General features: G+C 40.8%; 1 protein-coding gene across 2 annotated transcripts in view; it reads left to right on the top strand.

Moving 5' to 3' along the window:
- ELMOD1 (ELMO domain containing 1) overlaps positions 1–20,886 on the top strand; it is a 45,062-nt gene extending 24,176 nt beyond the window's left edge. For both annotated transcript variants that reach the window (XM_065649747.1, XM_065649739.1), the window contains exons 3-11: positions 4,317–4,462; positions 4,615–4,643; positions 5,861–5,958; positions 9,691–9,820; positions 12,900–13,033; positions 14,240–14,308; positions 16,903–16,953; positions 18,439–18,572; positions 20,637–20,886. In XM_065649747.1, coding sequence (XP_065505819.1) covers positions 4,317–4,462; positions 4,615–4,643; positions 5,861–5,958; positions 9,691–9,820; positions 12,900–13,033; positions 14,240–14,308; positions 16,903–16,953; positions 18,439–18,572; positions 20,637–20,809 — 964 coding nt within the window. In that variant the 3' untranslated portion in view covers positions 20,810–20,886. The remainder of the gene's footprint in view (positions 1–4,316; positions 4,463–4,614; positions 4,644–5,860; positions 5,959–9,690; positions 9,821–12,899; positions 13,034–14,239; positions 14,309–16,902; positions 16,954–18,438; positions 18,573–20,636) is intronic.
- Positions 20,887–25,090: the final 4,204 nt, after the last annotated feature.

Raw genomic sequence — 25,090 nt, 5'->3', positions numbered from 1 at the left:
TTTGATTTCCCGCCCACCCACCCCACCCTCCCCCCCCCCGCCTTAGAACCCTGGTAACAAGTATATTTTTCTGTAGTATTGATCTCAGAGGCACTTTCTGTGAGCCAGGTTGGGAAAACTATGCTGAGCTGCCTTGATATTTCTCAGGACCTAGCAGGTGGCTTCTGGTGTCCCAGTGACTGGCACCAATGACTGGGAATGTGTAACCCTGAATTCTGATGGGAGGATGGCTGCATGTGTTTCCACTCATACAGCGTCCTTGGCGAGGGAGCTGCCTGTTGATTGGACCTGTGTGCATCAGCATCTTATTATGCAGGTTGCTCTGTTTTACCTGAGTAAATGTTGCTATGAACTCTTGTAACACACTTTGCATGTATAAACACAAATCTATAGGTCTGTACAGCTGCATATAATACAGGAGGAGAAGGAGCCTGTACTGGAGTGGGGAAGAGTAGAGTGCAAGTCCCTGAGGCACAGCCTTATTTCTGTAATACTTCTGTTCTTAAAGCTCACCTCAGGATCTGAAGTATCACTGTATGCATCTACACAAACTGCTGGTGAAGCACATTATTCTCTGTGCTGAAAACCTGCAAAGGCAAATGGGGGGGGAAATGCATAGAAGGCATTGAGTGGAGAGGAGTTTTGGAATTGGACTGTAAAAGAAACCAGCAGTTAATGGCACTGTGCTATAGTCAGACACATGGCTCGTGCTACACTTCCACAAGGGTTTTTGTTCACGATACGCTATGTTTTGTTGTATAGCTGCCAGTGTCTCTGCTTTGCTTACATGAACTGAAGCGTAGTGGCTAACATTAAACTCATCCTACTTAATCACTAGTGTGCTTTTATTACAGGACTTCTGCAAGCAAGAATTCCCTTTTATAAAGAACAACCCTTTGAAAACAATCTTGTGTTATATGTTATGCCATTCATGTTACAAATGGAAGATTTCAACTGTTGTAAGCTTGAGATGGATGAGTAGTAGAAAACTGAAGGTATCCACAAAGGCTAATTGTCTTCTATAAGCTACGTAGTCAAAACTAGTGTGTGTTTGTTTTATTAGTAGTAGCTGCTAAGTATGTTTTAGTGAATCACAGATGTAGTGTTTGTGTGCTATAGTGACATGTCTTTAGTAGATGCATTTTTATTAGTTAATCTTTGTGCAAACCACAGCCAAAGCAAAACTTGAGTAGGGAAGGTGGTTGCAGCCATGGAAAGTCACAGCTCTATCCCATTTAGAGTTTTTCCTTTGATTTGCAAATCTGTCATTGAGCCTAAAGGCAGCAACACATAATTGAAATGCACCCAACACCTTCCCCCCACCCTGAAACTTATCGACATCACACAATACAGTACGAAACAAGGTTTTGAGTAATGAAATAGGTTTTAATATTTCAATCCTGGAGGCAATTAAGTGTAGGCATGAACTTTCTTAAAGGATATGTGGGTTTTATGGGAGCTATCTTGTTCATTAGAAGGAAATCTTAAATGGGCCATTAACACAAAGCTGAGTCTATCTTCCTGGCTTTCATACAAATGAGCTCTCTGGGTAGTGAGTTCCTCTAATAGGGACTTAACATTTGAAAACAAAGCAGGCCAAAAGAAAGTGACTCTGATTTCTACTACAAATGTACGGTGAAAACTCAGAACTTTGTTTTACCACACTCTACCTTCCAGTTCAGCATTAATCCCATGCGTTCGTTTCTCTGGACCTTCAGCCTGACTGCAGAGCTGGGGTGTGCTGAGGAGACTGAGGGATGGCTATGGGTTGTGTTTGGATCTGGGAAGGCTGATATCAAAGGTCTACTGGAAAACCAAATTGCCTAATGTTACCCTGTGGGTTTTTTTCAGGCCACTGTTAAAGGTTGACTTTATGCAAGTCTGACTTTTTAACTGACTTGCAATTCTGACTGTTGGAAACTTAAAGAATGGCTGCTTGGCTGATGATGGGCTTGCCTTCTGGTAACTGCTCTTGTTCTAAATACTGAAGGCTAGAACCTGCTTCTCAGAGTAGTGTGTCCTGGCACATCTTGCAGGATGGGGGTGGGGGGCTGGACCCAAATATTTCTGTGTCAGCAGCTGAAACTTTTTTTTTATTGTGTAAAACTTGATTCCAGCATGGGAGTGATTCCTCATTCTTTAGGTTTCACTTTATGCAACAGGAAGTCTCTGTTTCAGATATAAAGACAAGGAGGTTGCCTGCATGCAGGCGTCTGGGAGTGTTAAGTGAATTAGCTAAAAATGTGAAGATAAAGTGGATGCTTTTAAAGCGTGTTAAATATTTGTGTGGATGCTCTCCATTTAGACATAAAATAGCTTTAATTTCCTTAGCTTAATCCTCCTTCAAAGGCCATTAAGCTAAAGTGAACATAAAGCAGATTAAACTCCTGTGTGGACGTTAACGTGAGTTAATTTATCTTCCCTTTCCTGAATGTTGTTCTAAACCATGCCCTTCAGGATGTTTTTAGGAAGGATGAAGCTCTTCAAGCTTTCTTAAAGCTGTAACTGATTTGAGTATCTGCAATTCAGTATTTCAGAATAACCACTGAACTCCATTGAAAAGGATAATATAGAGCTTCCTAAAAAAATAACTTTCCTTTGAAAACATCGGCAGCATGTGGAGGAGATAATGGGCTAATGATGAATATGCATACACGCAGGCTTAAAACATAGTGAACTCAATTATTTTTGACCATTTAGTGGCAAGCTAGCATATTGAAGCTGTGTTGTTGTTTTCCCATAATGTAATCATAGAATATAATCACAGGTTCAGGTTGGAAGGGACCTCTGGAGGTCATCTAGTCCACCCTCCCTGCTCTCGCAGGGCCACCTAGAGCCAGTTGCCCAGGGCCATGTCCAGATGACAACCTTCCCAGTCTCAGGTCTCTGCAATTTACCATTTCTGAGATGTGCTTCTGAACCCAAGGACCACAGGTGGATTCTTCCCTTCACCTCAAGTCCTGGTGCACTCTCTGGGGGTTGACAGGTGGGTAACATGGCAGGATCTGTCCCTTCAAAGCCGTAGAAACAGGAAATCTAAATTGTGTCCAAATAAGCTGTAGCCCATTAAATCTGGTTTTGAGGTGTGTTATGTAATTGTGGTAGCAGTATGTGGGCTGTGGTAGCAGCTGCAATGCTAACAAACTTTAAAATAGAGTATTTCTCATGTACAAAGCCTTTTTCAGGCTTTAACACGATCACAGGATAGTTCAGGCTGGAGGGATCTCAGCAGGTCTCTGGTCCAACCTCCTGCTCACAGCAGGTCAGCTCTGAGGCCAGACTGGGCTGCTCAGGGCTTAAAAAAACTGAGGCAGGAGACTGCACAGCCTCTCTGGGCAACCTGTGCCACTGCCTGACTGCCCTCACAAGGAATAAGCTTCTCCTTATACCCAGACTGAGCCTATGTTTCAGCTTATGGCCTTGTCTTCCTGCCCTGCAACACTGTGAAGAACCCAGCTCTGTGTCCCCCATGGTCTTCACACAGGCACTGGGGGTGCTCTTAGGTACCCCTGAAGTTCTCTCTGTTCCAGGCTGAAAAAGCCCAGCTTCCCCAGCCTCTCCTCCAGCCCTGCCATCCCAGGGGCTTCCACTGAAATCCATCCAGTTTGTTGAAGTCTGTCTTGTGTTGCTGGGACTCAAAACTGGATGCAGTATTTAAATAAGGACTTTCTTGGCTTACCGTCGGTTCTGTACTTTGAGAAATCGTGCAGCATCAGCACTGTATAATGACTGATCTTGGGAAAAACTGGCAATCCTCAGGACAGGTTCTGAAACATCTTCTCTCCTTAAGGGAGTGAAACGTTGATTTCCTTAATTGCCACTCTTCGCTCCTGGGGACCTGACATGAGTGCTGATTCATGTTTGTCAGGATAACCAGCCACGCTGCTTGGAGCAGCTGGATGCAGCAGCAAAGTTAAGCCAGACTAGTGACTCCCTGGATCCTCAGCAACCATAACAGGGTGAGCTGTGCTCCCTTCTCATGTAGTCCTGCTTCCTCAAGGCATTAGTAGGAACTATATGACATTTTATTTTAAGGAGACAAAGAGTTTTCTCTTTTTTACTCTTTTGAGGACTCTAGAGTTGACTTATTCTGTGCTTCCAATTCTGGTGCTTCATGTGTGGTTCTTTGTTGGCTAAGACTAAAAAGCATGATTTGACACCAGGATAAACCTTAGAGGTGTGAATGCTGCTTTTGCTTTAAAGATGCCCTTAGACAATGGGAATTTGGGGTGAGGAAGTACTTTCTGTTTGGGTGGTGACCTTGTTAAAACAAACTCTGCTCAAGACTCTTATTTTCAGGCTTCTTCTTTTGCCAGGATGTTTGTCCAGGTATGCCTGTACTTCTACTGCAAGTGCTTGTGGCGCTGCCTGAAATTCGTGGTCAGAAAACTAACAGGTCGATGTGAATTGCAAAGGATCTGTTACAATACCAAACCTGGAGCTGCCAGAACTATGAAAATAGGTAACCGTGAAATACTTAGTTCTACATGCCTTTGTACCTTTCTGCATGTGCTAAAAATAGTATGACTTCATTCTTATAAATAAATGTTTAAATGGATCCAATATAAACTTAGCTTGTCTGACATGATGCTTTCAAATACTGTTCTTTTACAGAGGCATCACTGAAAGGTTCAAAAAGTAAGGTGAGTGGAAGAGGTCATCATTCACTCTTTGCATTGTGTCCTGTGCAGTTGGTTTGTTCATTTTGCTGTTTGTTCACCCCAAAGAATCACTGTAAGGTTTGATATGATTTTACATCAAACCCATCTTCTACTGAAAAACGTCTTGTGTTCACAATAGCAGGTGATCTTGCGAAGTCAGGGAGACTGTCCTGGGCTGCAGGGACAGTCACACTGTGGCACTGGTGGAATCAAGGGATCAACAGGCCATGGTGGAGATGAAAAGGGTGATGTGTTGTAACTTGGGGTTTCTTGGCTTGATTCCTCATTGTGTCTTAGCATTTCTGTAATCTGTAGTCAGTCACACAGTTCACACCTCAGGTTTTTTGTCTGGAAAGCAGGGATAAAAGAGGCTGAAGGTAGCAGTACCTAGACAGCCAAGACAACTTTGTTTGCTGCTTTCCTTTTAAATACATTAATGGAGAAGAGCCTCTGTCACTTCATCGTTTCATTGTAGCACTGGTTGTGCTAACCTGAATTCTTCTCACAAAGCATTTGTGTATATGTTAAATAGCATCATTCAGCTGTTCATTTCTCTTTGGCATGAGAATCAGTGATGCTAAAAAGATTACCCCAGTGTTAGCAAAAACTATGTCACATAGCTCTTAGTTCAGCATAGTGCTTCCAAATGTACTTCTAGCACAAACAGAAAGGCAGAATCTTATTTAAAACCTGTAATTTAAGCAGTTGTGTAGTTTGGAGACAATGCACCAGGAAGTTCAACCTCTTAATTTTTTTGAAGGCATGTTGGTGTTTGAATACTGAGCTTCCAGGGGCATCTCTACAAAATGCAATGATGTGCAAGAGAAAGGAAAAACATTTTGCTGTTGGGAGAGGGGATGTCAAATGAAGGCTAGCAATTCCAGTGTAATTAGGTGGATGGTCTGAAGCTGCACCTTGATCAAAAACCTCAGTGCAGGTCATCTTCACTGGCAACCACCACAGAAATGCCATAGACTGACTACAAGGGCAGGGCAAAGCAACTCAAGTTGTTATAGGATTTGCGCACAGAAACTAGTCAGTCAGGCTGAATATACCAGAAGGGTGTGTGTATATATATATTGAGTTGGGTCTTCTCATCTCTTAATCTAGAAGCTTTTGGGTATCAAACTTACCATTGTTAACTTCTATTGAATAATAACTTCCATAAGCACTAATATGTGTTTAAAACCTCTTTTTAGCGGCTGCAAACTTCAGTAAGTGTTCACCCTGATGCTATTGAAAAAACTATAGATGACATCATGGAGCTGAAAAGGATTAATCCAGATGTGAATCCACAGTAAGTTCATGGTTTCCTTACAAAACGAATCAGAATTATTGATTTGCTCAGTGCCTAGGTCCATGGAGAACTGATTCTCCATAGCTATTGTGGCAGACAATTTGAAGATGAATGCTGTCTCTCAGCATAAAACTCCAACTTAAGCTTTGCTGTCAAAAAGCTGATGGAAAAATGAATGATCTTTTATGGTGACTATAATAGGAAAGTCCTGAGTCTCTTTATCTAGCTGCTTCCTGAATCACGATGTCTTACTATATCGTTGATGCATTGATTTATGGGGGCCACTTCCCCAGGGATAAAATGCCACCAAGGCAAGTGGTCCTGGCAGTAACAGTGATGGATTCTTCACAAGGCTGTATGCGGACATTCAAGTAGGGAAAAAATCCTGTTGTAACACACATAAACATTATACTGGTTTACATTTTAAAACTGCCTTTAATTATCCAAACACAAGTTTTAACAATACAGCATAGCTGATGTTCTTTTAATGCTACGAGTTCTTAGTGGTAAGAAGAGATTGACAACAAACATTTACACTTACAAGCATATATTTCAAGAGCACACTGGGTGTCTCTCTGAGACAACTGTTGTGGACATGACCGCTCTCCACCTGGATTGAAAAAATGGTGACCTGCTCATTGAAGTGGGAAGAAAATAAGAGAAACAAAACAGAGAGAACACCTCAGTCTCGTAGATGAGAAGCCTGTAAATATTGTCTGGTCTCACTCCCAGAGCTTTTCCAGGGGTGTCTCTGCACAGGACCTTGTCCACATGGCCTCCAAAGGGAGGGGGATGAAAGTGCAGCTGCTTCAGGTGGATGTGAGGCCTCGCTGAGACACTGCCGGCCTGAGGAAGGAGTTGCAGCTCTGGTACTCTTGTATTGCACAGAATGCTGATTGCTGGAATTCAGGGGGGGGCAGGAAAAAAGGCAAAATTAGTGAAGGTGGTATTACATATGAGGAAAAACTGCAGGATGTAAATGTGCACAGCTCAGAGCCTGGCCTGTGCAGCTGCAGCAGTGTTAGCAATCAGGGTGGTTCAAGTACTCACTTCTTGGTGTTGGACCCTTGAGTAACTGGGGGGGATAATTCCAAAAAAACCCCAAGGAATTCATTAAAATAGTAGTTTGTATTATGCTGGAGGTCACCATCTGATTCTCCTCATGGGATTTCCTTTGTTCTCTGAAGAAATGCGGTCTTCTAGAAGAAAGAGAGAACAGGTGTAAATGATTTCTGCTTGCTTGAATCAGGCCCCTGAACTTTAAGTTACATTTTGAGGGATCCAGTCTTAATATTCAAGAAGAAAACCAACCCTATATTTTGTTTAGTCTAGGTGATGTTCCTATGCTTAGCACAGAACAAATGCTTAATTGTTTTTGGACTAGAACCCTCGCACTTAACATTTCACAGAACTGAGTCTTTCATCCCCGTCCCCCTCCATACTTGCCCTAGTTTGGTAAAATATCTTTTCAAAATAGTGAGGAAGGGGAGCCTGGCATACGCAAGGTGGTGCCGCATACATAGAAACATCCTGCCACTAAATTGTTCCTTATATTAAATTAGTCATAGTTCTGCTAAACTTTAAGCATCTGCACTGAAGTTTTACATGTGAGCCACTTATTTTATATTCAAGTTTTCTGGAGAAATTTCAGCAAAAGTGGGTCAGCTATTTCTTTATACAGGATTAAGGGAAACCCATTGGCTTGCCTACTCTTGAACATGAAAAAACCTGCATCCACACTGTCCTGTTCAGAAGCTCTGGCCTTCCCTTGCGTAGTAGAAACTTGACATCTCCTGGGGTAAGGACGAGGGGACATGTGTCATACTCTGTTTCTGCAAAGCTGTATGCAGTCATTTTTGTTAATGTAGCATCTTTGCAGAGCTGAACTAGCATCCCAGGCTGTTTGCTCTGAGCTGTTCTTGAAGGCTGCGGGCTGCCATAACCTGAAGAGGAGGAGGCCCACAGTAATTTCCCTTTATCAATGCCTCTGAGATAAGTGTGTATATCTAGCAGTGAGAGCAGGTGGTGACGTGCACTCTGCACTAACGATGGAAGCAGTCCATTAAATACTCCCAGTTTTAGACACATCTCCGTCTCATGGAGCACCTGGAGCTGCGTGTGGTGGGGATGCGAGCTCAGGCACGTTGCTCCTGTGCTCCAAGAGCTGCCACCACCAGCACAGGGTGGCAGGGAGGAGAGGTGGGGCATCAGCACATCATCCACATCTTCTGCTTGGCAAGGAGGAGAGCAAAAGCTTAATGAAAAGGAGAGTGGGGAAACTAATTCCACTCCCCGCCACGAATAACATTATATCAAGCATTTGACTGGCTTTAGATAAAGTGCAGTCATGGCTTGCTTTATGTATGTTGTGCAACTTGGAACTTCAGAATATATATATTTTTTAATTATTATAAAATTGCTCTGCTTTGCCACTGCCTGTGATGTTCTGCTCTAAGCTACTCTGAGGTTAAAGAGTAGCTAAAACCAGTATGGCTTTGGTTTAGTGATGCGCTGGAGCAATTCACGTGTAGTCCTGTCAGGCTTCTCAGCTTTCTTTGAAATGCAGCCTTTCTGTAAAAATGTAGGGTATAGCAAATGAAACCTTTTTTTTTTAAAAAAAAAAAAAAAAATCTTAAAAAAAAAAAAAGGGAAAACACTGCGTAGGTTATTCTGAAAGGGTTATAGCCACAAATGGCATGAACTGGTCTAATTATGATATCTCTGATTCTGTAGATTAATCTCAAAAGATAATCAGAGTGAAAATCTTTCTGCTCAGAAAATTTAACAGTATTATGGAATAAAAGAAATGTATCAGTACATCAAACAAGACAGAGGAGGAACCAGTGCAGCCCGTGTTCCTCAGAGGAATGAGGAATGATTTAGCTGTGCCCTCCAATTAATACTAGGCATTCAGATAATTTCAGACATTATTAAAAATTAAAGGGTTTATTCCCATATTTCCCATCTATAATTAAATATTCTTATGAGCGCAGCATTTCTGTATTGCATAACCTCTTAAACTAAAACTGAATACGCCATTGTAATTTAAAGCCTTGAAGCCACATGTTTGGTGGGAGTTTTTAGGGGGTTTTGTTTGTTTGTCGTGGTTGTTTTTACCTCAAAAAAAAAAAAAAAACAACAAACCTATGCATCAGGAAATTTAAAAAGGAAATGTAAAATCTGCATTATAATGAAAAGAGAACCACTATGGTGATTCTTAACATGAGACCAAAGAAAAGCTGCCTAGAGGCAGATCTTTGAACTGTATTATTTCTGGGTTTTGTCATCTTTATGCTACTTTTCGTGGCATGGAAGCAAAATGCGTATTTTTAGGTTTTTGCTGAGTTTTCTCTCCTCACCCTTTTTTAAGTTCACATCTCTGGTCTCAGGGCATTGTTGGAGAAGCTGCCACTTGAATGAGGGGAAAGATTCAGTGATGTGCTTGTTGCAGGCGTTCAACACTGCATATAGTTATAATGACATTTCAATGTGAAAATTCACTGTTCACAGCTTTTAAAAATCCCAAATTTTATCATCTAAGGAAGGCACTATGCATTTTACAAGGCCTTGTTTAATGTAACATTGATTTTTTGGAAATTCTCCCATTGTAATTAAATGTTAGACTATTGATTAATTGATGTAGCATTACTCATGTGAATTAAATGGCCATGTACACAGCAGTGCTGTTTCATGGCCATGTATGATTGAGCTGGTTTACTTCTTTCCCCTGAGGTTGGGAGTATCTCTCCAGGCATGCCTGCTGCAGATTGTGGGGTACAGAAATCTGATTGCAGAGGTTGAAAAGCTGCGCAGAGAGCCGTACGATTCGGAGAATCCGCAACATGAGGAAATGCTTTTGAAGGTAGGTGCTTGAGATGCTCAGAGGGCATCCTTTATTCCTGTCAGCTCCAAACGGCCTGGTTTATAACCTTCTTTAAAAAGTCAAGTGGTATTGTCACCTTCCTCCATCATGTACCTGTTTTAAGATAAGTCTGTACAGCATGTTGTTCTGCTCTGGGTGTAACACCTGCCAAGCAAGCAGCTCGCTCCCTGGCTGAGGAGTGCATGTCCCTTGACTGGAATATACCCAGCTCCTACTGCAGATAACAGCTCTCCACTGTGAGCTCTGGAAAAATAGCCCCATGTCATACTTCAGCACACCTTTCTTCAATGTGAGAAGAATATTTTTCTCTCTTAACCAGAATAAACATTTTTTCTTCAGTTTCTTGTATTTTTGAAGATGTTGTCTGTGTATCCCAATGGTAAACCTTTAGCTTTCATTATATGGAATGGAATGGTAGGACTTGCACATTTATATTTACCAAATGTATTTTCAATCATTCTTTAGATAATATATGCAGAACAATGAAAACCATTCCAATTGGGTTTTACTTTCAGGAAAGCCTTGTGCTAGAGCAGATAATGAAAGTATTTTTCAGGAAGATAATCTTGGAGCCATAAGCAGAGGGAAAGCTAGAGATCTCTTATATTAGAAAGGAACTTGAGGAGACAAAGTGGAGGGAGGAAATAGTCTAATAGTAAGTCCCAGTATTTATTCTTCTGATCCTGTTTCTGGCTGTAGCTAGTGCAAGGTGCTTCAGAGAAATGGCAAGAAACACAGAATAGTGATAATGAGCTTATCTACAAGAAAAATGCCTTCTTACAGAAGTTTCAGAGGTGTATAAAAACATACCATCTGTTTGAGGGAGTTTTTAATTATTTTAAACAAAAAATATTGAAAACTTAAACACCACCTCTGCTTCTGCCCCCATCTGACTTTGGCTGGGATTTTTGTAGCACATGATGATGAAGTTGTCTTCGCCACTAGCTTGTGGTGTAGTGCTTTACACAAGTTACAGTGGGAGCTTCTGGAAAGTTTCTTAGTTACTTGGGCTTCCACATACTTCCAAAAATCCCAGTGGGCATCTTACATAAGCACTTAAGGATGCAAATAACTATTTCTAAAAAATGCCACAAATGGACAAAGAGTTCCTGCAGGTGCTTGGAAAGCTGTCTTTAAGTTTGGCTCCTTTTTGGGAGGTGGGAGACCTGCTGAGGAGGAGTCAAAACCCAGAGCTGCCCCTGAAGGAGTGCTTTAGCCTCCAGGTACGGTGGGGCAGATGGACTCCTCCTGTTCTAATCCTCCCCCTGTGCAGCCAAACACGCACATTTCTGGGAGCAGAGTGGCACAGATTTACTCAGTAAGGAAGCCTGTGTCTTGGAGGTGGGAGATCCAGGTGCCAGCCTACAGTGTTGGTCCCCAAAAATACCAGGTACCTGGCTCCAGGAAAGCATTCCTAAATACATTTGGCATCTATGCTGCCCAGAGGGCGAGAAGTTGAGGATGGGATCACAGTTGAGGAGCTGGCTGTGGTCTCCTTCCCAGCCACCCAGCCTGTGAGGGCAAGGTGTTGGTTCTTAGATGCTCTGAGGATTATGTCAGCAGCAATGTGCAGTTATGTAGTAGTGCTTTAAAAACATAACTGCATGAGAATAAAAGCACAAGGGAAATTGAGCATTTGTCTGAGGGGAGATTAAACAGTGCAGCTTACGCTGTAAAATCGGTAATGTTGAAGAAAGTATTAGTTTCACCATCTGCCTCCAGTGTAACCTGTGTATTGGTAGTTGTTTACCGCAGGCTCTTTGCCTTTGGAAGTTCTCATGTCAAATGGAAATACATTCAAGGCTTTAATTCAGTTTCCAACCCACGCTGGGGAAGAATAGGCGGATTGATTGTCATTCCTTCTAGGTATTCTGCTAAGTGATCTCTGCAATGGGTAATTCAGGTTCCTAATGTCTATCATTTATTCATGTTTACCAGGAGGGCACTTTATGAATGAGAGAAAGATTAACCTGATGTGATTGGGCTAATTAGTAATACTGTATTTACTGTCAATGGATGAACAAGAAAGACAGCAAATACGATTTAAACCATGATGCTTTATGCAATCATGACAAAGTGAAATCACTAAAGTTTTAACCTTCCTAAGGCACTTTATTTCAAATGGTTAGAATTGCTAAAATTAATACAATTTCTGTTGGTTTTTTTTTTTTGGGTGGGGGCGCGGAATGTGCATACAGCTCTTTCCCTTGGGTAGGCTTTGTCTAAGTGCATTCCTTGAGGGCCTACTCACCAACTCATTTATGCAGAACGCCTGACTTCCTAGTACACTTTGGAAAGGGTGAGTTTATGATATGGAACATAAGGAGTGCAGGAAGGTATGTATTTGTTAGATATGTCAATTTAGGCTGCTTTTAGGTGCCTAGCAACATGATATAATATTTAGGTACTAAAGTCGTTGGATCAGGGCAGCTAAGTGGATTTACTCCAGATTTACTCCAGCTGAGGATCTGGATTATTAAATCACTTTTTTTTTTTTTGATGGGAGATCAATGAACAATTCACCACTTAGATAAATATGAAGGTGGCACATGCTAGTCTTGTATGGATTTTTTTTTTTTTTTAACGTTCTCTGATTTGCTTTTCAGCACTGTGGTAGCCGAGTCAGCAATCTTGATTTATAACCCTTCCAGAGACTTGCAGAAGGCAAAAGATGCCAGATAAATAATTGCTGTAGAGCCTCAGGGACCTGAGGGCTGATTGCCTGCTGCTCTGTCAGTGATTTACAACCAAATTCCAGCCTGTTCCTGCCTCTGTGCTTATGGAGGCAGACACTAGTTTGATGCACAAAGCGTGATCAAAACAAGTCCTTGTGGGAGACATTACAGCAGCTGCCGATAAGGTCGGAAGGGCCTTGTAGATCTGAAACATCTGCAATACTTAAGAGTGGTTTGGGTTTTTCCTCCCACTCTTCTCGCCCCCAGGAATTTAATTTGATTTTGTGTTTGGGTTGCTGGGATAGTAATGCAGTGATCTTACATCAGAAAAAGCTGTACTAATGTGTGGAAGTTTAATTATGTTTTACCTGTAATCTTCCTAGTTGTGGAAATGCCTGAAGCCCAATTCACCACTGAAAGCTCGGATTTCGAAGCAGTGGTGTGAAATTGGTTTCCAAGGTGATGATCCTAAAACAGACTTCAGAGGGATGGGTCTCTTGGGCTTATATAACTTGGTGTAAGTATGTTCCCCTGTAGATGGCTTTAAGTGTGTCTGAAGTCAAGAATAGCAGCTTTACTTTAAGATTATTAGCAAGTCTGTGGGAATAACTTATAAAAGTGTTTGAAACTTCGTAGCAGAAACTGAAAGAATTTATTTGCTAGCCCAGTTTTGTGGAGTATCTCTTCTTGAGGGGTCTCCTTTCAGTATTCCTAATTCAACTCAGTAATACCACTTGCCAAGCTTTTTTTTTTTTTTTTAGTTTTGCTGTGACACAGTAGGTTAGCACTCTTTTCCCACAAGAAAGAAACTGTAAAGTATATTTTCACCAATATCTAGATCTCCTTACAACAAAATGCCCTGGAAGTGGGTGGGTGGGAGAGTTATGTTACTGCTTTACTGCTCAGCTTTTTGGAATTTCATGCCAAATTCTTAGGCAAAACACTTGAAATGCAGCCACTGATGGCAGACTTCTGTAGTTGGACTGCTTATTCTTTCTGTCAATATCCAAAATTAAGCAGTGAGTTTACATCACTATTCCCTTCTGCCTCATGCAGAGCAGGTGTTAGTACCACATCTGTGGTCGGTGATTTGGGAATCCATCAATGCCTGTTATTTCCTTCAGCCCTTGCATCTTCTGCAGGTGGTTACATAACTCAGAAACATTTTCTAAAATAACCTCTCTCTATGAGGAGGAAAGAGAAATATTTTCTGCTTTTACAGATTAAAGGACATAAATCATCCACTATCCATATGTCTTTCTCTAGCAAAGCTCAGTTGAGGATCTGGACTCTTGACTCTGGCTTTGAACTTCCACTGGAGATGAATCCCTAAGATGTAATTCATGTCTTAGTCTCCTGTGATGACTCTTATCTTGCTTAATTAATCTGCCAGATCAAGAAGCCTGAAAGGGTTTTTCTCGAGCTCAGCAGCCAACATGCTCTAGGAATAAGCAACTGATTTTCTGTAGGGTGGGTAGAAAGGGGACTCTGGTAATGCATGTTCACTAACTGCTTATAGGATTGCACTTGTAATTTGAGGTCGCTTTTATCTTTCATTTTAGCGATCTGGTAGCTTAATGAATTTAACACATTAAACGCTACCCATACTGCGTAACACGTGTAGTGACCTTTAAAAGAGTGCGTATGGACATCTTAGTATGATTTAAGATGGGGTTTTTGTTATGTTTCTTTAACGATTCACCCTAAACTTGTATATCTGCAGGTATTTTGCTGAATGGGACACTGAGATAGCTCAGCAAGTTCTCTCTGATTCTCTTCAGCCTAAATACAGGTAATGCTTGAAACCAGGAAAAATAATTTGAGAGAGCACTGTGCTGGCTGATATTTTGGGAGGGGGCTTGTTTCCTTTTCTTTTTGTTGGGCATATGCTTGGGTATTGCCACATGCTGTTTTCAAGTGCTGATCCTGAAAACTGATCAAATCCAAGAGAAATGCTTGTACATTGAATCTTAGAAATAGTCGAACTTAGTGTTAAATGTTTTCACTTCTAATTTCAAGTGATTTTGTATTTTTGTTTACCTTTCTTTTTGTCTTTTCATAATGAAGGGAAGTCACTAAGAAGGAACTAAGGTATTTTTTTTCTTTTTCTTAGTTTTGAGACCCTACATGTAAATAAAGATCAAACTGTACTGCAATTTGCCATGTTATAAACAGAAAGTCTGTTGCAACACCAAGAGATCCATATGCCTTTCTCTGAAGTTAACTCAAATGTAGCTGATGCTGCAGCACTGGGTACATCTGAGCATGCTTATGTACAAAGAATGAAATCAACCTTGCTTGATGTAGCTAAAGTACTGTATTTTAGACCCATTGAGTACCAGGCTTGACCGAGAAATTTTGGGTGACTTTTACCTATAGGAAAACAGTCCACAGTGCCCCTGTGGTCACCATATAACTTGATAATCAAAAGTAGCCTAGGCCAAGGGTTTGTTAGCACTATTGAAGAGCCTTTTGGTTTATAGCCACATACTCCAGATGCCTTGACTAATAATGGGTCTAATTTGGCTAGTCCAACATCATGACTGCTGAGAGATCAGGTAGCTTCAAGTAGCAAAAATTCTGCATTATGAACTATTTGTGAGTAGGAGGTTTATGCCATAATTATTTAAGGGGGGCAGAAATGCCTCACAGCCAGTTACATAATAATCAGTTGCCTTCAAAAGACATTTTTCTTTTGCCAGTAGTGTTAGATATCCATATAGCAGGTCCACATCTGAATCCCGTGAAGATTTTAATTTCCTCGGTATTTTGTGGCTGAGTTTCCAATGGTAATTCTGTGACAAAAAGCACTTGCAGGGTTGTGGGAGCTGTAAAACAACAGATTTTAAGCCTGAGAGTCGGCCCTCAGTTTTTGTTTGTCTGGGGTTTCCTATATATACTGGCATTCACTCTCTTCCTACAAGCACTCCCCACAATTCCAGTCTTTATGTATTGTGTTGCCCATGGATGATTTTTATTAATGTGTGCTGATGCACAGGGATTGTCATGATGCTTAAGGAGCATTGTAGAAAACAGCCACAGGTTTTTTTTAACTGAACTCTTACATGGGAAACCGAACTATACTACCCAGATGCTGAGTATTCAGTATGAGGGCAGCGAAGCTGAGAATCCCGTTACTGTTCTTCATTTACATGTTTGATTGCTAAGGACCATCTTGGAGTGCTGTGTGAGCATGTGCAATTTCTATCTCTTGAAGGAGTGTTTGGTAGAAGGTGAATGCTGCTGGTGGTGCCCGTGGCATTCTTCCTGGTGTGACTGCTTAGCAGCCGTGCTGGTTTCTGGTGTGATCTTGCTCAATGTGACTTCTGTTTCTGTTGAACTGTGGTGCTTGTCCACATCCTACATGCGCCACCTTTATTATTCAACGTTTGCTTGGGTTTTTTTAACTGATGTTATGCCACAACTTACAAAGATAGCTAAGATTTTAGAGAAGGAGTATATTCCTGTACACCAAGCCAATTCAAAGAAGGTTTACCCTCACACATGCCACCTGGTATCACTCAGATCAGGATGGGGACAAACCTTTTAGTGTCTTTAATACTTAATGACAACAATTTTTAAATGCCATATTTATGTGAATTTCAGGGGGTTGTCTTTAGCGTAATATATACTTATTGTAGTTCAGGTTTAGCCTGCTTTTAGCCGCCGATAGATGTGGGCAGTGATTTCTGCTGAACTTGGTCCATTTGAGTGGGTACAGTTAAGGTCTGGGTAGCGGGATGTCAGCTGACTGGTTGCATCAGGCAGTTCTTTTAAATGAAAATGTTGAACAGAAATTTAACCTAAAATTAAACAGTTCCCTAAGTAATTATGTTTTGAGGGAGGGACCCTCTGTGTCCTAGAGAACCTCTACATTATTTTCCCAAATAATAGGAAATAGTGTTCCTTATTTTTGGCTTTTGGGTGGTTTCCAGTATGGCTGGACATAAAAAGCTTTCTAGCAGACATGTATTTTTCATGTTTGCCACCTCAGGTGACTCGTGCCTCCAGTGATGAGCATCGCATATGTCTTCAAGAACACAAAAGGCTAAAATAATCTTTGATTAGTTAAAAGAAAAGTAGTATTTTTCAGGTTTTTGTGTAGCTCAGACTTAATTGAGGTGGCTTTTACTGAGAGCATTGATGCAGGCGCGCACTTTGTAATAAGTTTATCAGGGATGCTATAAAGCTGGTTACTCATTTCAAGTCTCTTTTATACCAACCTGTGCAGTCAGAAGCAGAGTTAAATGTGATTAGCCATATCAACAGGGATATTAATAAAATACCCTGTCCAGTCAACATTATAATATCAAACAAATTGAAAGAAAATATTTGTCAATTCACAATGCATGGCAATATCTGGAATTTTTTTTTTCCACTCCCCAGCCAATTCAGCAAAGCCGAATGGGAGAAGAAAAAGTTTGATAAGGCAATTGGGTAAGTTAAAAATCTTTTTAAAGCTGCCACAAACACAACAGTAAACAATTATGCTATATATTTTGGGTTAAAAAGGTATTTCCTGGTCACTTCTTAAAGGAAATTTCAGTGTACATACTAATAAGTATTGTCCTAACCACACCTTTGATTGAAGATTACAGGAAAAATAGTTTGAAGTAAGAATTAGGAAAAATAACCCAAAAATGCTGTGGCAAGGAGAAGCTTTTTGTCTGTGCTATGAATAGAGTAGTGATTAATATCTATTTAATTCTTCTTAGCACATAATGTGATCAAGTTTCACTTCTTACTGTCAGAGACAGTTCTGATCTGCTTTCAGGAAAGTATAATAGAAAAGAAATAGTACTGAGATTTTTTTTTCTTCTTCTTGTTCTTAAGTAGTGGGTTTGGTATAGCTGCATTATTCATGAGTATAGAACTGGATGTTCCTTTTGAGCGTATCTGAAAATCTGTAATACAGCAGTTTAATGCCCATATTTCATTTTTGTGTGAAAGTTGCCATTAGGTTTCACGTTGCAGTTAACTTCTGGATATTTTTTTTCCCCCTCCTGAAAAAAATAAAAGGTAAGTATTTCAGTTTGCTTGATAGCGAACTGAAAAAATACGTAGGATAATCTACGGAAGACAGCTGTGTTTAGAAGAGTTTAAAAAAAACACTGTATAACTAAACAAGTTCATTTTTATCACTAAATGACAGTGTGGGACATCATATGTTTTCTTGGGAAACAGTCACTGCCAGAAATATCAAGTTCTTTATGCAACAGGTTCACAAATTAAGAAATAACTTCCCATTTCTGAGTTCTGTTGTGCTTAAATATACTTTCCATGTTGATATCTCTTAGCAGGGCAGGGTTTTGCTTCATGAGTCTGATTTTCTTGTTTCTATTGCCAGCATGCTCTGATTTAGGTTTTTGCTTGTTTTCTGGCCTGTGTATCCAGTTCTCAGTTTGCAAGAAAGTGGAGGTGACTCAGCTGGATCTTTTTCACAGCTGGATCTCTTTAGCCATATGAATGTCTTTATAGGACTGATCATTGAAACCTAATTTTCCTGACTGTGGGTAATGAATTCCAGTTGGGCAGATGGGTTAAAACACCAAATGCTGGGTCACCCTGCAGACGCAGCCACGATGTGGAGTGCTTGCCCTATGTCAGAGGTGAGCACAGGAGCAGCAGAGATTGTTCTTGTTCTGTAGGAAGGACTCTGTGCTGCTCCACTGAAAATGCTGGCGCCGTGACTAAATTCCTGGTTTTGCTGTGACCATATGTTTCACAAGGGAAATGCTGCCATTAGGCTGTACAAAGTAGGCAGGTTCAATGTTTTTCTTGTTTTCTGCCTTGGAAGCTCACAAGGGAGAGAATTAATACACCTCAGTAGCACACAATCTGCAGTGTCAGTGTCACAAGTGATTCTTATAGTGTGCTAAAAGAAGACAAACAGTACACAAGTGTTGCCACTTTTTCTTACAGCTATTCTTTTGCTATCGTGGGCATTAACATAACAGACCTCGCGTACAACCTGCTCGTGAGTGGAGCTCTGAAGACCCATTTCTACAACGTTGCTCCAGAAGCACCAACACTAACTCACTTTCAGCAGACGTTCTGTAAGTGCTGGGGAAGGGGAAGGAATTCATAATCTGAACTCCTGCTAACACTTTTGTACTACCCATACTTAAAAAAAAAAAACAAAAAAAAAAAACCCTGCCGACATAGCACAGAGACTACAATGCTAGTCTTGCTCTCCTGTTTTTCGGATACTTGGATTCAGCTCATAGTTGTGATGGATGCCACTACCCAACCAAGGAGTAAAACAAACAAACATAAAACAAAAAACTCCAAACAAAAACCTCCAATGGCCTGAAAAAGTGACCTTCCTATCTTCTTAGACTGGTTTTAAATAATAATAAGAAATTAAAGGTCCTTTAAAGAACTTACAGAGAGTGCTTCCCCATAAATCAAACTGTCTTAAGATATCTGCATCTACACTCAAGCATTACCCTCCATGCTTCAGTGAAGTTGCCCCCCATCAAAATAATGCTTTCCCAGCCCTCTCCCCTGTATTAGAGCATCCTTTCTATAGCACAGGCCTGCTGTGCATCCTAGCACAGTGGTTGCAACACTTCTAATATTTTTTCAATATATAGACAAGAAACTGAAAAGAAATCAGGATGCACTATTTTCCACACCTATGACAATTGAAAAGTCTTTGGTTTTGTGGTGGTTTGATGTGGTGGTTGTTGTTTTTTTAAGTTGGGTTATTTAGATATCATATATAATTTTTGTTTGGTTTGCAGCTGTAATATTTTATTATTGCTTGACTGGATAAACGCCAAACATTAGTGTTCTATGCATCTCTTTCATTAAATAGCATGGGCTTTTCAGACAAGGATGCTATTTAGTAAGACTCACTCCCCCAAAACCCTGTGTGGGCACATCACACGCTGCAGCAGGGCTCTCCCTTCTGTGACGGTGTCTGTGGTGCTGGACTGGCTGGTAGGAACTCGGGGTAGTTTAGCTGCCAGGCTTTTGTCTTTAGTGGTGGTTTGCTTGATAAATAAAAAAATGCAGGTAAGTACCTACCTAAATATCTACTTATGCATCCTTGGGTCGTCTTTTCATTGGAAGGGTTACTCTTTTTGCCAAATTCTTGATGTGCCTGTGGCCTTGTGAAGAGTTATGTCTAGTATGATTGGTTTCATTCCCATATCTTCATATTCTGTTATTGTTTATGGTTTCTTGCCATGGTTAAAATCCCCCACCAGTGAATCTGGAGGAGGAAGAGACATACAATAGAAATAAATGGATAAAAACAATTAAACCTTTTTTACAACAAATGCCCTCACTTTCTGGAATACATAAAGCTTACTTGCACATTTTGCTGTGTTGGCATGAAAGATTTTATACTTCCTCAATGGTTCATCTGCTGCGAAAGGTGGTATCAAGAGGTTGGGTCCAGTTTATTAAGTTTATTAAGTCTTAGTGTTGGATGTAACAGTTTTCCTGTTAGTTGTTTCTCTTCAGGTTCAAGGACAGCACAGAACTGAGAGAGTAAAGGCCTTAATCAGATCCTGTATATTAAACCCACTTTGGGATCGAAGTTCTTCCTAAAACAGGGTTATCTTATCAGTGTGAGTGGTTCTGTATATCACCTTATCAATTCATCTTTTCAGGGTCATAGGCATAAGTGTTAAACAACATTTCCAGCAAGGTGTTGCACACACGAGTAAAATTGTGCATGAGGAGGAAAGGCGTGATGGTAACTCTGAAGTTACTTATGAGTAAGGTCTTTTTTAGGGGAGAGTAAGCAACGTTCCCATGAAAAAACAGCTGTAAGGCAGAACTTGAATATAAACAGAAGGCTGGTGGAGCAGTGTCAGCAGCATCTTCCTGTCTCATTAGTTTAATGTTTTAATTTACGTATCCATATATCAAGACAACTAGTGACTTCTTGTGTTTATTGTGAGAAGTCCTGCCAAAGTATGATATTCATCCAATTCTGAATTTGTCCAAAATGGGTTTAGTCTTTTCCCTATAAGGTGTTGTGAGGTGTCAGACTCCAGTGATTCTCTGTGTAAATCATAATTGTGAATTGCAGGTTTCTTTCTAATTTTGTATGTAATCTTTACATACTGTATTTATCTCTTTTACTCCTTTTTATTATTTTGTAGGCTACTTAATGCATGAATTCCACAAATTCTGGATTGAAGAGGATCCACTGGACATAATGGAGTTCAATCGTGTCAGAGAGAAATTTCATAAGCGAATCTTAAAACAGCTCCAGAATCCAGAGATGGCTCTGTGCCCTCACTTTGCTGCATCAGAAAGTTTAATGAATATGTAGTTACTCACTCAATTTCATTTGCAAACAGTCTCACTCTTGTGTTAGGTCACTGTTTAGACCATCAATAGCATACTGAATGACCATGGCGATTGTATGCATGTTTTTGGTGCAGTATTCATCTATTTTTGTCACGCATATGAGATCCCCTTATGCTTCTCTTGTTGGGGATTTCTCATTTTAAATGGGTGCTCATATTGTGGCATTATCCAGTGTTACATTCTGAATTAATGTCCAGGTATCAGAGTTTTTCTATTTTTTTAGACTTTCCCCATAAATTCAGCATTGGCAATTGAATTGTATTTCTCTAGCTGTGTTTTTGTATATGTGGAATAAGTAGCCGGATCTTGTATCGTGAAAGCTTTTTAACTTCTTGATATGTTTTAAGATAACTACTGGCATTTCAAGTGAAATGTATGTTTGGACCTCGTCTAGAAGATAACATATGTAATTTAATATAATGCAGGCAAACACATTATAAAGTCCAATTTTCTCCATGCAGCCATATATGCTTAATGCAGAATTAATCAAGTTTATGAGGTACAAGTTTCAGTGTGAAGAGTTTATACAGAATTACAATCAGATTCCACAGCTGCATGAATACCAAATGGTCTGGTGATGCTAATACAGTCACAGTGAACTGCAAACACGCTCACAACTACTGGAAACTGGCAGGGGCCAAAAATTCTGTCATCGGGCAGTTGTCACCAACACCACCACACTGAAGCATGATCTAAATTCCTGCACATTCCTTTGAATATACAGGGGTTAGTATTTTGTGTCACATGTTGGAAAGCAACGTGACTTGGTCACATTGTGCTTGGTGAATTCAGGGGAGCAAAAATCTATATATTTTTTTTGAACTACTGAAAATGTTGCTTTGGTTGTCAATCCAGTTCCTAAGAACTGGGAGAAATAATTGATTAGAAGGTTTAGAGCAAAGCCACTTGAGTTTCCCAGACTGCTTATTAAAAAAAAAAAAAGATTTAAAATGGCAAATTGCCTTTTTTTCTAAAAACATAAATGAGTAGAAGTGTCTGACACTAAGATTGTGTAGTATATTGAACAGCATCTACCATGGCATTTCATACCCATGGTATTTTTTTACCTTCTAAGCAAGCAATTTTAGTATTATATGTTTGTGTAAATCACTTGCATATGGAGATTAAATTGAGTAGTGTCCAACTACTTGTGAATTATATGAATAAATTATATGTCATTCTGAACTGAAGCGCTGTGGGTTTTATTTTTGAGATATGCAGTGATACAGATGAAAGCTATTTTACTTGAATGGATCAGATAAAAGGGAGTGTATCAGCTTTGTGGTATTTCCTTACTCCGAAGAGTGCTCTGAGCTTCAGCAGATCAGGTTCTTTATGCCATTTCTGGTTACAGCTTGGGCCATCACTTACTAAGTAAAAAATAAAGCAATGGGAGTGGTTCCATTTCTTGGGAAACTCCTTTTTGGGTTTAATCCCTCTCATTTCTGTACGCAAATGTGAGGTGGGGATCAGGGCTTCTCTGCAGGGCTGGAAACTTCACTCATTGCTGAGTTAATCAGCAAAACACTGTGGATGTTGTGATAATTGGGCTTCTCCAGTGACTTTGAAAACATGGAACTGAAATTATTAACTATTGCATATTTTGCATGAAAATACAAGGAATAAAAACTGTGTATGTTTACTTACCACCATTGGTTTTGGAAAGTGGTTATTTATAATCATTAGATATCAAAGGCTTGTTTGCATCACTCTTGAAGCTTCTAAAGTTTGTAGCAAAAATTTTCACTGTTTTAAATTTTAGTCTCTCACTTTGTTTCCCTGCCCCACTCTTTGACTTAAATTCCTTCTGCAATTTGTTAGGCTATGCAGGTTTATTTTTAATACTCTGCATTGGAGTTCATGGAGTTTGGGGATGGGGACTGGGGGCACAAAGGTCCCTGCTACCTTTTTATGGTGTGCTCCTCTCAGTTGTTGTGCCTTGTCTCAAGGTGTCAACGTCCAATAAAATCAGAAAATGTCATCTGGCTCCGTGTCAGATTGTGTCACTACCATGTAGCTGCTTTGGGTGATTGCTTTCCTGCCTTGCAGGGAGATGGATTTAATGAAGCTAAGTGTGAAATTCCCTCTCCCATGGAGCCCCTGCACGCTCGTGCCTACAGATCTTATAGTGCTGCCTGCTCATGCTTCAGCTTTGGCCTGGGACATCTTTGCTCTCAAAGTCCGTGTGGAACCTGGGGCAGCAAATGTCCCTGGTGGCTGCCCAAGCAGCTCTGCGCTGTGAGGGGAGGATGTGGGTCTGGCACTGCCTTCCCTTCTCCCCAGGAATGGGTTCTTGCCACGATGCAAACCTAAACTTTTATTTAAAATATAAGAATTTACACTGTCACTGATATATCTCCAAACTGACCCATGAGGAATCGTGTGCTGCTTTCCCTAGGGAGGAGAAAATGAAAGCAATAGCAAAAAATGAGCGTGTAAAAAGCCATTTCAACAAAGTAGAATCAATGTTTATATTCACTGCAGGGTGCAGGGTTTGGTTTAATTAAGAGTAGAGAAGATTTAGGTTGGATCTTTTGAACAACTTTCCACAGCCTCACGGTTGCTGCACTTCATCTGACGTCTCCTCCCCCGGAGGCTCCCGTGATGCCACCTGGACACCCGCTGCTGGGAAAACGTCACCCCGGCCCTGCCCGGCACGGGCAGCAAGTGCCTGCCTGCCCAGCCTGTGAAGCCGTTTGGCATCTTTCTTTTTGAACAGGTATTTTTCTCAGGCAAATAATTTATACTTGCAGGACCATGCAACCCAGGTGTTTTAAAAAGCCAGAGCTGCTAATGTAATTTATAAAATACAAGGCGGGGTACTGATGCTGTAAAGAATATGCCTCGTTTGGGGCAGGCAGGTGATAACACAATCCTTGTGAAAATATGATATGGGAAGGTTGTGTGTGATTTAAAATGCAGAAATATTTACCTTAAAGCCAGAAGAAAGGACCACTTGGTAGTGGGTTTCTTTAATTCTATATGCAAAATTATGCAAGAGTGGCTTGTGTTTCTCTGTGCTACAGATTCAGCTGCTTCCCACAGCACAGCACTTGTTTATCCAAGCTGATGGGAATTTAAGTTGTTGCCAGGGCTCCTTTGACACTGTCGATGGGCACTGGTTCATCTTCAGTCCCCTTGGGGCTCCACCAGGGTTTGTGCCCAGGGTTTTGATCACGGCTGGGAGAAGAGTGAGCACTGCTCTGGCTCCCCAACACTTTTTGGCTTGTAAATTTTTCTTCCTTTGGGGAAGGAAGAATTACTTTTGCTGTGGTTCTTACTGGCTCTTTTGGAAGGTACTTTTTCAAATACTGGTGCTAGTGGTACTTTTATGTACTATTTTTAGAAACAAAGAAAGTCCATCTTATCTGTACAGTTCATCTTGGAGAATTGTATCTCCTGGCTGTTTCCTGAAGCTGGACTGGAAAATTTCCTGTCGTGTAGAGGGTAAAGGGGAATTAATCCATTGTCCTCATTAATGGAAGAGCAGTCTCTAAAAGCACCTGTACCTGCTGTGCAGTCTGTGCTGTGTGCCCTGCGTGACACGGCTGGGTAGTGATGGCTTAGCGGCTCTGGCTGAAGCACTTTGCTGCAAGTGGAGAAATTTCAGCACATTCCCAGTTGAAATAAGTGCTGTTGGGTAGAGCAGGAGGCGTGTGAACAGAGTGCTGATGCTTGGGTTAATGAACCCAGATCTGCAGCTACTGATCCAAAGAATCAGTGGTAGCACAGTGTACACATGGGTTTCCTTTATGCAGCTGGTATTATCATTTCCTTCCTAATCCTGCCCTTTGTGGGCTAGGGTTAGCTTTCAACATTTCATTTGCTTCTCTCTCCCTTTTCACCATAATACGACCTGTGGGTTTTGACCCTTCCACAGGGACAGATGACACTGGAGGGTTATCAAGTAGTGGGGTCTTGCAGATTGGAGTGACTCCTGCATGGGCTCTAGAGGAGTCTGCAGCTCTGCTGCTGGGATCTGACTCAGGTAAGGAAGAGTCACAGCCTGAACCAGTACCTGTGCAGTTCTGTAAATGCCAACTTCATGTGTTCGACAGCTCCTGTTGGGAAATAGGGGAACTCTGTATATACTTCCCTCTGTCCCCCAGCTGGCTCTTGACAAGCTTGACATCATCAACATATGACCATTTTGGCATCATGGCAAGACTCCTCTGTGAATGACTCTCATAATCTCTGATTGTCGGCGCATGTTCTACTTTCTTTTTATCTTGCTAACCACCTT

The sequence above is a fragment of the Caloenas nicobarica genome, chromosome 1 (genome assembly GCF_036013445.1).
Source record: "Caloenas nicobarica isolate bCalNic1 chromosome 1, bCalNic1.hap1, whole genome shotgun sequence".
NCBI lineage: Eukaryota > Metazoa > Chordata > Aves > Columbiformes > Columbidae > Caloenas > Caloenas nicobarica.
The sequence above is the reverse complement of the archived record's forward strand: the minus strand, read 5'-3'. Positions and strand labels throughout refer to the sequence as shown.